The sequence below is a fragment of the Triticum urartu genome, chromosome 5A (assembly GCF_056163025.1).
Source record: "Triticum urartu cultivar PI428250 chromosome 5A, HENAU_Tu73, whole genome shotgun sequence".
In the NCBI taxonomy this organism is placed as follows: domain Eukaryota; kingdom Viridiplantae; phylum Streptophyta; class Magnoliopsida; order Poales; family Poaceae; genus Triticum; species Triticum urartu.
In genome coordinates this window covers 524783694-524799719 of record NC_141877.1, presented here as the reverse complement: position 1 = coordinate 524799719, position 16026 = coordinate 524783694, and the positions used below count along the sequence as shown (strand labels likewise).

General features: G+C 42.4%; 3 protein-coding genes and 1 pseudogene across 3 annotated transcripts; all 4 read left to right on the top strand.

Annotated features, from left to right (window-relative positions):
- The first annotated feature begins 5026 nt into the window (after window positions 1-5026).
- On the top strand, window positions 5027-6359 carry LOC147972468 (uncharacterized; annotated as a pseudogene).
- A 112-nt stretch (window positions 6360-6471) lies between these two features.
- On the top strand, window positions 6472-7548 carry LOC147972467 (uncharacterized). The gene has a single exon (XM_087524346.1). The coding sequence runs from the start codon at window positions 6472-6474 to the stop codon at window positions 7546-7548; it is 1077 nt and encodes a 358-aa protein (XP_087380472.1).
- A 126-nt stretch (window positions 7549-7674) lies between these two features.
- LOC147972466 (uncharacterized) lies at window positions 7675-9099 on the top strand. Its single transcript, XM_087524344.1, has one exon. It carries the CDS (start codon window positions 7675-7677, stop codon window positions 9097-9099), a length of 1425 nt encoding a protein of 474 aa, XP_087380470.1.
- A 2570-nt stretch (window positions 9100-11669) lies between these two features.
- On the top strand, window positions 11670-12966 carry LOC147972465 (uncharacterized). The gene is made up of 6 exons (XM_087524343.1): window positions 11670-11764; window positions 11843-11988; window positions 12043-12324; window positions 12402-12507; window positions 12590-12789; window positions 12881-12966. The coding sequence occupies exons 1-6, from the start codon at window positions 11670-11672 to the stop codon at window positions 12964-12966; spliced, it is 915 nt and encodes a 304-aa protein (XP_087380469.1).
- The last annotated feature ends 3060 nt before the right edge of the window (window positions 12967-16026 follow it).

Sequence of the window (16026 nt, the reverse complement as noted above, 5' to 3'; positions counted from 1 at the left end):
GCTCAGCTACGACCAGCATCGCGAGCCGCTCCCGACGAGCTGATGTTTTCACAAGGAGCTGTGGTGCTTGTGAGGAGCTGTAACCGGCATGGTGCCCAGCTCCAACCAGTGCATCGAGATGATGGGACCGGCATGGTGCCCAACAAAGTTGCATTGATCTGGAATGTGGAGGAGTTGCAACCGGTGGGCGGCTAAAACCAGCAAGTGGCGGAGCTGCAACCGGCGACCGGAGGAGCTATTACCGGCAGGGGGGCCAAGCTGGACCGTCGAGTGGGGGAGCTGCAACCGGCAGGGTGTGGAGCTGGAACCGGCGAGTGACAAAGCTGCACCCGCCACAGCAAGCTGCAACCTGTGAGTGGGTGAGCTAGGACGGGCTATGTCAGAGTAGCAACTGGCAGGGGCAAAGCTACAACCGGCAAGAGACAGAGCTGCAACCGACGAGTGGTCGAGCTGAAACCCTGCGACCATTGTGCTCTCGCCAGGTGGACAAAGATGATTGGATGCGTGTGGTTGGAGCGGTGCTCTCCATGCGAGCGGTTCCACGAGTTGTGCTGTAATTGGATAGTCACCAATGTGGACGCCCGCCACCGATTTCTTCCTCGCGTGAGCACTGCCGAGGGAAACGCGGTGGGAAGGGGATTTTTCTGTTGTTTTGCAGGCGTGACGCGCATCGGGCGGCGGAGAGTCGGAGAGGCATCTAGGGAAGGGGGGAGACGCATCCAACGGTTATGGAAAGGTTAATCGGACGGTGGGGAACTGAACCGTCGAGGGATTCCGTCGGTCGACCAGCGCAGAGTAGCGACTATATATATATATATACTATTAATGTGTTTTTTGAAACTACCTTTGACTAATCTTATCAATAGTCAAAGGCAGTTTCAAAAAACACATTATTATATATATATATATACACGAGATGTATAATATAAAAATTATATCATGAAAAGCTCATTTCACTTATGAATTTGACGGTATACTTTATCCAGCGTGCATGTCATATATTATTGTTTTAACATGTGATTAAAATTAGTTTTGAAAAATACATTAGGCTCTATATACTTCACAGGAGTATCTCTACTCCTAATGTCTCAGTTGGTAGTCCGCGTTCCGGGTTTTATTTTCGTCCCACCTTACCCGGTCTTTTTTGGTACTTGCTCCCACCTCCCGCTCAGCCCTGAAAAACCAAAGAAACCCCGCGCTCGTGTGCCAAACACTACCAATCTGCGTCCGCCTCCGCCCTTCGATCGAGGTCTGCGACCACCTCGTTCAAAAAAATACCATCGAAAACAAGCCGGCGAAAAATAACCAGCGAAAAAAAACGCCTGAATCTGCGTCGCCTCCGCCCTTCGATCGAAGTCTCTCTTGTTCCTCGTGCGAGGAACACTGGCCCGACTCTGCCCTCCTTCGCCCGCCGCCGCCTTCCGTTCCTTCACCGCCACCGCTCCATCCCTGCGTCACCGCACGTCAAAACGGCCGGACTCCACTGATCCCGCGTTGGTCACGTTCAGGACCCTTCCACTGAACGCTTACAGGATCCGGCGCCGATCCCTAAGAGGACCCGTCGCCGAAGGCGTCAAGGATCCGCCGCAAAACACGTCAAGGATCCGGCGCTGATCCTGTACCAGATACGCCGCCGGCCTCCGACCCGAACACGTCCGGGATCCGATCTACAGGTCACACATCTCATACATCTCACATCTCATACATCTCACATACTTGAGCATTGTTCGCATCTCACACATCTCACATCTCATACATCCATCGCATGTCATATAGCCATGGCGTTATCATTTTACTCCTCTTGCGAGTGCTTTCACAGAGATGCTTTCACATAGTAGATGCAAATTTCATGGCTTCCATAAGTACCTTATCTCTAATCACCACTTGAAGACATCCAAAAGCTTGTGCTTCTGCCATACCAAACGAAATCAGTTAGAAATCTTCCAGCTTATTAAGAAACACTACAATACTGCAAGTTTGTTTTCTGTTCTACACATCTTAGGGTTTGGAGTAGAGATACATTTTTGCAACTTAACTATATACATTATGTCAAATAGCCTATTTTTAGTTACATACTACAGCAGTATATAATACAATGGAAACGCAGTTACCTATAATGCATGAAGCAAGCCAAGCACTCCATGGGTGCATAAGCAACCGTGACTAGGAACAGAATGAGGAACTGTGAAAGCGTTCAAGTAATTTACCATATTGTGCATGCACCATCTCTCTTGCTTTCATCTTGAATCTACTATCTCCATCCGAGTCAGGTTTCCTTTATGTGTCTTCCAGGCCTCAAGACGGAGGTAGCGGTTATTCCAGTTGCGAATGGGTAATGCAAAAAGCAAAGCCGGTGAACATCAAAAAGAAGAGGACGTAGCTACAGGTATTAAGCATTGCACCAGTTTTACATGCATTTCTGACAGTAACAAGCTTGAATGTACAGGTCAAGCGAGTGAACAAAATGTAGAATACAGTCCATTCTTGATACCCTTTGATGAGAAACATGAAGCTATTTACGCGACGCAACATGGTATATAACTGTATGAAATAAACTGGCTGGTATTGCCTGACGTGCATATCTGACAATGTCATGCATCATGCTTAATGTTCCGCAGCCCCTACGAACGAGACAAATCTGGAAGAATATAATCAAAGCAACGTAACAGTGGCTGCAATTGTTGACCCAATATGCACGACCGAAACAGGTAGCTACTTCATACAGTTAGCTACTTCATTGAAGATATACTTTTTTTCTGCATGCATACGAGGCATACATTGGTTTTGTAATCATGCTGACTCGAGCTCTACATATGGATCAGAATGGGTAATACCTGGACAACATGATGCAAACAACACAGCTTCCGAAAAGGCTGAAACTGGATCTTTAATTAATGAATGTAGAAAATACGCTGAGGAAGCAAGGGAGTAGTACAATGCACGGAAGCGTGCTGCTTATCGGAAGAAAAAAGATAATGATATTGTCAACTTACAAGATGAGAATCAGCCTGTACTTGCTAAAACTGGTGAGTTGATTAATGTGATGATGCTGGCTGCTCTTAGTTTGATGTTCATATATATATTTTGCACAAGATATGTTGTATTAACCTACATCCTTGATTAGAGATGATATGATGCTAATACTATGTTGCACATCAGATCATAGGGATCTTATCAACGCTTGTAGGCGGGCGGCTTATCGCAATATCAAGCCAGGTTGTTTGGATAAACATAGTTTCAATGGGCAGTCAGCCCGTTGCCAATCTCTATGTGATATCACAAATGTTCTCGAAGACAGGGAGATAAATAAACCCAGACGAGATTATCATGGTTGGTAAATTGATCCACGTCCCGTCTGTGCTGTGTTTGCACGAAGGCAGTCACTTTTTACGCAACTTAAATAATTATTACTGACCTAGCTTGGTGAATCATATAATTCAGCTAGCTCGGACTATACCTCAGTCTTGCCTAATGATGCAACATACCCTCATGAAGCTACGGGCGCATCCGATGCCCATTGTGTGAGAGATAAAGAAGGTAATATGATATCATAATCTCCATGTTCATTAGATGCAAAGTCTTAGTTTTCTCATTTGGCAACTTTAATGGCATCAAACTATATACGGGAATGACAGAAGATTTTTGCAAAATAGACCAAATAAACGCACTGGAAATGGCTTTTAGTCGGCGAGATGAAAATGCACATGCCCTTCATTCATCAGGTGAGCTTATATTGTTTTAACATGAGGGTCCATCTAAACCGTTAAGCTGACATATGATTGGACATCCGCGTTTAACCAGACAACCCAACTAGCTCTAACTATACATCATTCTCGCATGACGCGTCAACATTTCCTAGTACAACTACCGTCACTTCTGGTCTCATTAATGACATAGAGCTACAAGGTAAACATATTTTGCCTACTCATTCAGCAATGCCTCTCATGTATCTGTTATATTATCTAATATTGGGGTTTGCCCTGTATGACACCAGATGCAAACAAACCAACCAGGAGGGCTTCGTATCAGCGGAAAAAACAAACCAATGTGCGAGATGAAAATGCACTGACCCTTCTATTATCAGGTAATTTTAAAATGTTAAAACATTGTAATCCGTACCGTCTTAACCACTAACCATTACTATGTTTTGTAATATCTGGTTCACCAGACAACCCAACCAGCACTACAACATTTCCAAGTTCAAATGTTGTCTCATCTGGACTAATCAATGATAACGAGCTTCAAGGTAAACATTGCTTGCATGTATTTGTTTTATTATCTAATTTTTGGGAATGTTCCGAATGACACCAGATATGAGTGTAATCTTGCCTGACACCAAGCAACAAACGGAAGAAGAACGCAAGAGAGACCATAGAAACGCTCTGAGGAGCGTATCGAAGATCAAAACAAACGTCCATCTGATACTTCAGGTATACGCTTACGTTCAGTATCCCTTTCGTTGTCAGGCCGTACTAATCAAGATGGCACTCCTCAGAGCCGATAAATCAATATGGTCTAACTATGTTTTGAAAAATATGATTGAACCAGACGATATGAAAAGCTCTAGCGTTACAGAATCAATGAATGAGGGAGCAACATGTCCCCCATCAACTGTAGACGCGTCTGTCATTCAGGACACTATTCTAGCAAGGAGGCAAAGAGACAATGAGAGGAAACGTAACTTAACAAAAAAGCAAAGGGAGCAGAAAAACGCATGTAGCTACGCATGCCATCAGAAGAAAAATGACGATTTAACGGTGGAGGAGAGAGAAACAATGAATGAAAATATATGAGTGAAGCGCATGCAGTGCCGCAAAAGCATGTCGGTGATTGAGAAGGGGGAGTCAAGTGCACATAGGAAGGCCAATTATGAAATAACGAAAAAACACCATGCAAAGAATGCATCGCAATCCCCCTTACAGGCCTAGCAAACTCAACCTCTGAATGTCCCACTTCCCCAATCCGCGCATCACCCGTCTCCCGGGCCGCACTAGATGATTCATATGATGGTGATCCCGGGACGAACATGCCGAGATACACTGCCGGTGCTGATGGTATGAAATTGCGATTGTCAGTTTCTTATGCTCTTTCTCACCATGTCGTTCTAACATGATCCTGTCTTTTTCCGCATTCTGTACGACGACAATGCAGAAGAAGTTGATGCATTCCAACGCGGCACCATGGGCGATGAGCAGGAAACACATGACGTGATTGATGAGGAGTACTACATGTTTTGCAACGAAGGTATTGCCAATTCTACGCTATGACACTGTGTATATTTATTGTTGTGTCCTGTATTATTTGTTACTGTTTTCAACTTAATTTTTCAACAATTGCCCGTAGGATCCAATAATGACATGTTGGATGATGACGAGGAAGCGAGCATTTGTGCCGCTAAACCTATCGAGATTGATCCATTTGACGCTGTCTACTCAAACATTCCAGACCGCACTCACATCCTGAAACTTGACGAAGATTGCAAACACTGCAATGCCAGGAAGTTTGAGTCTGAGACTGACGGCTTCTGCTGTCGCAATGGCCAGATCCAGCTTAAGCAGCCGGAACCAATCCCAGAGCTTATGAGGCTATGGTCCAGCATGGATGCAGATTCTAGACATTTTCGGGATAACATACGGTTCTTCAACGGGCATTTCGCCTTCACAACCCTTGGCGTCAGCCTAGATGAAAACTACACGAACATGAAGTCTGCGGTGTACACATTCCGAGCACACGGTACCATCTACCACAATGTCCATTCTTTCGGGCCTAGCTCCCGTCCAGAACATCTACGGTTGTACTTCTATGACGACGACCCTAACCTAAATCATCATAAGGCGACCACCAAGCAATTATACCAGGATGTCGTCAAGAGTTTAGTAAACATACTCAAAGAAAACCCATACTCCCAGCAATTTAGGAGTTTGGGTTCACACAAGGACAACCTTGATGATTATAGGATAGACCTAAACACCGATAAGAGGCTTGACCAAAGAAGATATAATAGACCGGTGTCATCTGAGGTCGCTGCTATTTGGGTTGAGGGCACTGACCTAGCAAAAAGGTTTGACCGCAGGATAACACTTTGTGGTAACAACAACGAAAGGCATAGTATACGTGTGACCTCAAGGGCATATGACCCGTTGTCTTATCCATTATTCTATCCAATGGGGGAGCTAGGTTGGCATCCGAAGCTACCTAAACGTAATGTTTCTTGGGAGCTTCTACAAAATCCTCGCTTGTGACATGATGATGAGGATGATGCAGGTATGTCTTTTATGTATCAATTTGTTATAAATAATTTCTTGTTTCTAAAAATAATGCTCACGCGATGGCACTCAAACTTGTGCAGAGGGGAATAGCAGGTTATGCATCTCCGTGAGAGACTACTACTGTTACATGCTGCAAACACGGCCTGCGATCTTCAATCCAATACTCTGTGGAGCACGCCTACTGCGGCAATGGGCGGTTGACATGTACATCAAGATTGAGAGCTGTCGGTTGAGGTGGTACAGGAAGAACCAGATGCAGATCCGTGCCGATTTGTATAAAGGAGTTGTTGATGCGATCACATCGGGGGAGACGCGAGCAAGCGCTGTTGGGGTGAGAATAGTGCTCCCTGGAACTTACCCTGGTGGTGACCGCGACATGAAGAAGAGACATATGGATGCCATGGCAATTGTCCATACATACGGGAAGCCTGACATCTTTTTGACCATGACTTGCAACCCTAAATGGGAAGAGATAACAAATGAGTTGCTTCCTGGACAGACAGCGCAAGACCGACCTGATATTGTGGCTCGCGTGTTCTATGGCAAACTAGAGGCTATGAAAGACTTGTTGCTCAAGAAGATGGTCCTGGGTGTTGTTGTTGCTTATGTTTACGTAGTCGAGTTCCAGAAGAGAGGCCTCCCCCACGCACATTTTTTGTTGATCATGGATTCAAATTATAAGCTTCTTGTCCCAGAGCAGTATGACCGGCTCATTTCTGCAGAGCTCCCAGACAAACAGAAGTATCCGGAATTGTATGCAATGGTGGTAAAACATATGATGCACGGACCATGCGGTGCTCTCAACCCGAAGAATGTTTGCATGCAAGATAATGAATGCAAGTGCAGATACCCGCGGCCGTTCAATGAGAACACGATACAAGGCAAGGACTCATACCCAGTTTATCGGCGTAGAGACGATGGTAGACGTGCTAAGGTTCGAGGGAAAATGTTGGACAACCGATGGGTTGTGCCATATAACCCTTACCTTCTGCGGATGTTTAATTGCCACATCAACGTCGAGGTCTGCTCTAGCATAAAGGCTGTAAAATACATATATAAGTACATTTATAAGGGACATGATAAGGCTTCTTTCAGCATCGACCAACTAGACGCTGATGGCAACATTGATGAGATCAAGAGATACATTGATGCAAGATGGGTCACCCCTCCGGAGGCTATGTGGAGGATATTTGGTTTTCCACTGTGTGCCAATTACCCGCCTGTCTTGCAGTTGCCTCTTCATCTCCCGAATATGCACAGGGTTGCATTCAATGCATAGGCTGACTTGAAGAATGTTGTATCCTCCGAGAATGCTTCAAAATCCATGTTAACGGAGTATTTCAAGGCAAACGAAGAACACCCTTGGGCAAGGCATATATTGTACAAGGATTTTCCCAGAAGCTTCATGTGGGAGAAGAAAAAGAAGTTCTGGAAGAGGCGGGTGGAGTGTTTTCAATTAGGTCGTATCGTGTCTGCCAATCCTGCCGAGGGGGAGCGATACTACCTTCGTGTGTTGTTGAACCATGTTCCGGGGAAAACATCATTTGAGGACTTGCTCACCGTCGACGGCGTGGTATGTGGGAGCTTTAGAGAGGCTGGTGAAAGGTTGGGACTCATCGAGGCAGACAACACGCTCGACGACTGTCTTACTGAGGCGGAGGAGTGGGCTATGCCTTGTTCTCTTAGGAGGCTCTTTGCAACAATATTGGTGCACTGCGAGCCAGGCGACGTGCGCGGTTTATGGGATAGACACCTCGAGCCTATGTCCGATGACTACCATCGGACACACACGTCCTCGAATGAGGTGGAGCAGATGGTGTTGCTTGACATTAGGGGTATGTTGCAGTCTATGGGTAAAGACATTATTGATTTTTCTCTTCCAACGATCGATGATGCGTTTGACCCAACCGAGGGCGAGGCCAGAGAGATCATCGAGGAATCAACTGTTGAGTTTGACGAAAGTGACACTAATTTGTCATCTTCCCTGAATTTTGAGCAAAGGGCTGCATTCGACGAAATACTAGCGGCTGTTGAACGCGGTGATGGGGGTATGTTCTTTGTTGATGGCCCTGGAGGTACGGGGAAGACCTTCCTCTACAGGGCGATGCTCGCCAAGGTGAGGCGCGAGGGCAAGATTGCTATCGCTACCGCGACGTCGGGTGTCGCTGCTTCTATCATGCCTGGCGGCAGGACTGCCCACTCAAGGTTCAAAATCCCACTGAGTTGCGATGATGGAGCGTCATGCAGCTTCACCAAGCAGAGTGGGACCGCCAAGCTGCTGAGGATGGCCTCATTGATACTATGGGGCGAGGCCAGCATGACTAAGCGACGAGCTGTTGAGGCATTAGACAATAGCATGCGCGACATCATGGGAATACGCCATCGACCCTTTGGAGGAAAGACTGTTGTTTTTGACGGGGACTTTAGGCAGGTGTTTCCGGTCGTCAGAAGGGGGTCACGGGGCCAGATAATTGATGCAAGCCTCCGAAGTTCTCATCTATGGAAGAGTATGCGGCAGCTTCGGCTCATCACCAACATGAGGGCTGGTAATGACACGTGGTTTGCAGATTACTTGCTCAGGGTCGGTAATGGCACTGAGGAAGCCGACGACCAAGGCAACATACTACTCCCTGATGATATTTGTCTGCCATCTACAGGCGAGGTTGACGACCTGGAGAAGCTGATTGACCGCGTGTTTCCAAGTCTAGATGACAACATGGCAGATTCGAGTTACATGACATCTCGCGCAATCCTTTCCATGACAAATGACAATGTCGACAAGATAAACATCCGCATGATAGAGCGTTTCCAAGGAGATGAAGTAATCTAGCATAGCTTTGACAGTGCGGAGGACGACCCATATGGCTACTGCGCTCCTGAGTTTCTAAACAGATTGACTCCCAATGGTCTTCCTCCGCATGCACTCAAACTAAAGCTGAACTGCCCTGTGATACTTCTAAGGAACATTGATCCAGCTAATGGTCTGTGTAACGGGACTAGGCTTGTTGCTAGAAGTTTTGAGAGGAAGACCATTGATGCAGAAATCGTGATTGGACAACACGCTGGTAGGAGGGTCTTCCTTCCTCGAATACCTCTATGCCCATCTAACAATGACATGTTTCCTTTCAAGTTTAAGAGAAAGCAATTTCCTATAAGGCTTAGCTTTGCTATGACGATTAACAAGGCTCAAGGGCAGACCATCCCCATTGTTGGTGTGTATCTACCTAATCCAGTGTTCTCTCATGGTCAACTCTATGTTGCTTTGTCTCGAGCCACCGCAAAGAGAAACATTAAAATACTTATTCAGAAGGAGAAGCCAAAGGATAAGGCCAACAAGCAACATAACAACCCGAAGAAGCGTAAAAGACCGACCGTGTCCTTGCTGACCTCAACGAAGAACATTGTCTACAAGGAAATACTTAGAGGCTGAAGTTTGGTCTTATAAGACCTGCTGGATTTATATATGCAATTTACTCTTCCGGTGTTCAAGAATTGCTGAAATTCGGTTCTATGACATATTTTTTTCATTTGGTATCTTCGTTGTTAGAGGTATGCACCAATAAGTTCAAGTAATAACTGCATTTCAATAAATTTATACTGTGTTATGTGTAATCTGACATTGTACATGTCACACAGCATACTGTGTTATGTGTAATAATAGGATCAGAAATTATGATTGGCTTCATGAAGATCTGCATCATGTTTAATTAATTTTTTACCTTTATCACTGTTATTTGCTTTCCACTATCGCAATGTTTCTGGCATGTACATGTCACACAGCGTACCATGTTATTTGTAATCTGATATTCCGAAATAATGTTTGGCTTCATATAGAGCCGCTACATGTTACATTTACTTTATACAGTTTGATTAAAACCTGTAGCATGCATGTCATGTCATCATTTCGCATGCAGGTTATATTTGGTACATTGAATTTCAGTGCGTGGGATACATGTTGGCCTACTGCCATGAGCTTTATGAGTGTGTATGAGTGTGTAATATTTCTTTTGTTCCACCCAGTTTTAAATTTTCATGTACAGCTGTAGCTATCAAGGTTTCTTTTTATTTATTTCCCTAATTCATGTTTATTCATTGATGTTCTCATTCCTCTTTGAACAAGGAAATGTAAGTAAATGTTATAGCTGGGACAAACTTGAATGAAGTGTTAATGCATTTGAAGAAAACAGTATTCAACATAGTTCTAACAAAATCCCGTGTATAAGGAAATTTTATGTTTCAACGCTTTGTAAGAGCATTTTGCATTGTAATCGATTTGGAGCGAAACTATGAAAGTATGAATAAAGAACAGATATTGTTTAATGCTTGCTTTCTTACTCTCTGTTTTTGATCTTCCCTTTGAGCTTTGTCGCCTAACATGTTATATTCTTCTTTTTCTTATATGAATACGCGGTACAAATGCTGTAATCCGTACTTCCCTCAAAATTTTCTTTTTATTACAAATGGCATTGACTGCGTTTGTGATATATTAACTAACTTACGTCACATAATGCACAGGCTTCTCAATTAATCATACTGGTTTTGAAAGTGCAGCTGTTACTACACTGTGCATACAGAATCAAATTAAAAAATAGACGCCAATTAAAAAACAGATTGAAGTTAGCTTTTCACGTGCATACTCAATTGTGCATGCAACCGCGACCAACGAATCAAGCCATCAAAGACCCACTAAACAAATTATTACTATTGCTAATAACTTCGATTTAATTTTGTGTTACTTTTTTAAAATGCCAGTAAAATAGTCGTTGCAAAGTAACACAACGACGTCTCATCACATGTAATAAAATCAAATATGTTGGGATTTTATAAAATATAACATATAGTATAATAAAAGCTGCGTAAATAAACTATTTTTTAAATTGCAGCATGTTGGTAATTAATGGTAATATATTTAATCGACGAAATTTTGGCGAATCCATGGTAATATATTAATTGTGTGACTACACTTACCTTAATGCACTATCACCTTAATTAATTTGATATATCCAATTATTGCTTTCCTAACTAAAAATCTGAAGTCATCATTACATTCCCGCAGTTTGTTATATTGAATATAGCGTATTCATAGGCGAAAACGAAACAATCATACTGGTGAGATAATTGACATGATTTCGATCAGATTAAGAATCTCAACAATCTATAAATAATTAACTGATTCAAAAAGTTTTAGCAATAAATTTTTTGTTGCCAAAGAACTCTCATAGCTTAATATTTATAATAGTTTCGATAGTAGAGGTTTTTTCGCTAGACTGCCACATGCAAATATTGAAAGAATTGTGATTTTCCCGCCTGTGGGCCCCTTGGACTATATATATAAACGCCATTACCCGTGCCCATGCCCCCTCTATCTTTCTTTAACACTTCATCCATTAGCTCCTTGACATGGTGATATCGTACAGCTCGAGGCCCTTGAGGAGGGTGATGGCGAATCCACCGGATCCCATCATGCCTCCGCCTAACATCCCTCCGATGAACAGGCAAGTGTACAGATCTTCATGCACGCTTATCTGACATCACCGTTTGTTTATCCCATCATTTCGGGTTATTTTATGTAGGTACCTGAATTTTCAAAGTGTACAGATGGAACATATCTATCAAAGATGTTGGATCATTCGAGCTAAGGTGATGTGGAAGTCCCATATCAGGGTGCATGCAATGGGAAACCCATACTTTCGTTGCATACTTCTTCTGGACCAGGAAGTATGAGATTAGTGATCACTACATATAGCAACCTTTTTAATGTATATACACATGTGTTCTAAAGTCTTGTTATCTGAATTTGTAATTGCCTTCAGCAACCAAGCTTATCGATTCAACGCCATTCTGCAGACCGGGCTAACATATGACTTCAGTAGCGTCGGGATAAACCCCACGGAAATGCTAGATGGTCACTTCTGGTATCTATGCATGGAGTTTGTCATTGAACTAAATTCTATAACCATGGTTAGGACATCGGTGCACAGTATTGCATCGACAATCTGTCCACCTTTTTTCCCACAACTTGGTGCCATATCCTTGCTACGGGACAAATCCATCACCAGTGCAACATCTTTTAGTTTATTTTTGCATATATATCGATTTAACATTTTTGTCTCACCCATAGTTAATTTTTTCCAAACGTTCTTGGTATTCTTGTTTATGCTGGTAGGATACAACATAGGTGGGATTCAGTATATAGACGGCAGGTCCATTTTGTTGAGATAGGCATCATGAATTTTCAGTAAACTCCAATCAATACTTGGTTTTATATGATTATTAATATTTGATAGTTGCCTACCATCAACATATCTTTATCATTGCAGACGGGATATACTTTTTATACGCCTAAGTCAAGAGCATGTTGGTCGTCACTTGTACCACTTGCAGCGGACTGAAAATTTGTTTGAGAAAATTGCAGTTACGTACATACAGGTAAACCGGAGGGATAAGTGCATGGAGACTATGAGGGAGAGCACATTTTTGTTCTCCTCCGATATTAATGATGATGTTCATCATCTTCAAGGTAAGTTCTATAAACTATTTTGATTTTTATGGCTTTTTGTTCTTTTCTGTATTACGATGTTATTAGTACTAAAAAAACTCTTTTTTCGTAGATATCCACGAAGCCTTCTTAATGTCACTTGACGAAACACTATCATACGTCAATGCTGCAGTTGTAGCCAGGAAAAATGGACAGTAGATGACTTTGTTTTTCAACACGGCTCAATAAAAAGCTCGTTTCCCTCGGTCCTTTTATCTACATTTGGAATAATAATGTTGGAATAATAATGTATTCACAAAGAACAATCATTTCTGTTAAAGTGTGTTTTCTTTTTGCTTGTGAACTCTAAGTGTAGCCATTATGGCAGATTGTATTTTTTTACGCGTACTTAATTCGGGATATCTGGTTTTATGCAAAGGTTGATTTTTTCCGATTCGTTGAGATTGAACTGTAAATATTCAACTATAAAAAAGGACAAAGATCTGATACGCCCCCGTCACGTTTTTTTATAATTAGAATGAACCATGTACGTCTTAAAAACGACTTGATATATTTGGCAGGCAATAAAAAGCATTAATAATATATCTGTTTATATATATGCTGCATCGACATCCTAATTGCCAAGACACCTCAGTGAATATATATCAGGGCGCAAGATATCATCCGTCCGCAGCTGAAAATGTTATATAGTAGGAAATGAATAATATAGACATGCACGGATGGAATGATATGGGCACCTTCCATCTGCCTTAGGTACAATCCGATACTGAAAATCAGGCGTAATTAAAAGTTTGCTTATTATTTCGCTTTCAACAATGGAAGTTGCCGTACTATTTGGAAGGCACATAAGTCTATATGATGCAGCTGCCAAATAGGAACTGATCCCTTCATATAACGTCCGACGATCTCCTGTTTGAACACCCACCCCAGTCTTCACCAATTTTCGATCACTCGCGACTCTCATCAATGGAGGCTGTGCACGAGCCAGTTGATGTTCAGCTCGCACCACAAGAGGCTTTGCCCGCCCCTCAGGAGGCTGCGGGCAACGTTAATGCCGTAGAAGATGCTGTTGAATACATTTTTCAATTTATCACTGTTGTCCAGGACGATGAGGCACTAAAGTAAGTTGTATTGCTCTTCATATTACTCTCGTACACATCAGGCTAGATATCAGTTGGGCAACATAGCAGGCTAGACATAATTATCCATGATAGTCCACTATATTATGTTTGGTTGTCTAGGTGTTATATATTTTATTGTATATATTATTTGCACTGTTACACCGTTGTTAAAAAATTTATGTTTGCCTCTGTATCACACCTTTTTACATATGGTACATGTGCCTATGTTATTTTTATACATCTATAACATTATTAAAGACAAAATAGCTACCAGGTTATAACATTATTAAGTAACTTTTTTATTGCTTTATATTATACAAAAAAGTTAGTCTAAATGTGATAGAGATATGGATGGATGATATTTGGTAAAGATTGGTCTGCATTTTTTGGACAGCACAATCTGGATTAGAAGCGAATGACCATATCAGATTGAAATCAGCCTACGGATGCTCCAGGAAACAATTAAACTTTTTGGAATAATTCATCCTGAGTGCTTCAATCTTGCAGTTCGTAAGCTTGCGAGCGCTGAAGTAGAGAGCACTACAGGTACAAGAATGCTTGGAAACAAACATTTTTTCGACTTGCAGTTTCATTCTCTGGCACTGGCTCTCAGACACTCTTCGATGGAGTAAGAAACACACACCGCAGTGCTGATTGACAATGCCATTGTTCGGCCGTTTCCTAAATATGATGTGTTCAATCTAACATTGTAAGAGACTCATTATTATAATTTAATTTGCTTATTCTATTTTGTACTAACATGTGTCTATTTACGACAGTATCTACTACCATTTGTTTCTGTGGATTCTTTGTACGGACTACTTGTAGTCGGCAAGGAAACTAGGAGGGTTCTCCCAATTGATCCATCAATCGACGTCTATGATGGACCATACAACTTTCATAACACTGAAACGAGGAAGGAGATCACAATGTTGAAACAAGAGTTCAACAATGTGTTGCAGATGAGGATCCCTGGTTGGAATACCAATCTCATGGACTGGTCAACGCATGGCATCTCTTCAACCGGCAGGCGGTAATATAGTAAATCGATCACACGTGTAATAAGCAGACCGTTATAGTTTTAATATAGTTAATTTTGTTTGTAACAAGGAAGACTCCGCTTTCCTTGTCCTACAGGAGATGGCCCACCAGAATGGTACTACTAATTCTGGTAGGAAGACCACTCACGTAACTACACAATAACGAGGTTTATCATGCGATTTGTTTTGCAGCAATTTATAAATTACTATTTTTCCATCTTCTCTAGGATTCAATACAGCTCAGAAAGAACCTGCTGGTCCAGATGCTGACGATAAAAAACAATGAAGCAGCTGGAAACATACCAGATGAAATTAAAGCTGCGTTGAGGGTTTTAAACGACTGAATATGGTCCATTGCATTTTTGTATGTCGCAAATAAATGGCTACTACATCTTTGTTAGGGATCGTATTCAGAATTATCTACTTGGCAATACGGATATCTATAAAATGCATTGGATGGTATATATAGGTTTAAATACTTTTTTTTGTTTTTGATATATTAAACATTTGTTTCGCGACGCACCCTATAACTCCCGTGCGTTAACGTCAATTATAACAGTAAAGTCATGAACTACATAATTGGCAATACAAACTATATATAACTAACCCGTCAATGCCTTCTTATCTACATCAGCGCTAATACGGATTGATCTGAAGCCCTAACTCCATTAATGATGAGGCTATCTAAAACATCTTCTTCTACCATTGGCAATGGCAAAGAAGTAGGTCATTGGGGAGTCCCCTTTAAGAGTCCAATTGAGGGTACCACGCTGACGCCAATATATATCTGCCTGCTGATGCAGCTGCACCAGAGCGGATTCAAGGTTGTATTGGACTGACCAATCATTCTCCAAGAGGCCTATCGCATCTGCTAAAAGTTCCACGCCCGCGATCTGGGCCTCTAAAGATTTTTTTCTCCCTGCGGGTCTCCGCTACTCTGTTAAGAGACCAGCCCCTAATAAGAAACTTACGAAGCTCATATGAGCATTTGTGCCAGTCGTCCATGGGCCCAAAGGATCGATGTGAAGGGTTAAGAAGGCTAGAAATCTAGGTGGCAAGATTATTGATGAATCCCTCCACTAGAAGCCAGGAAGCAT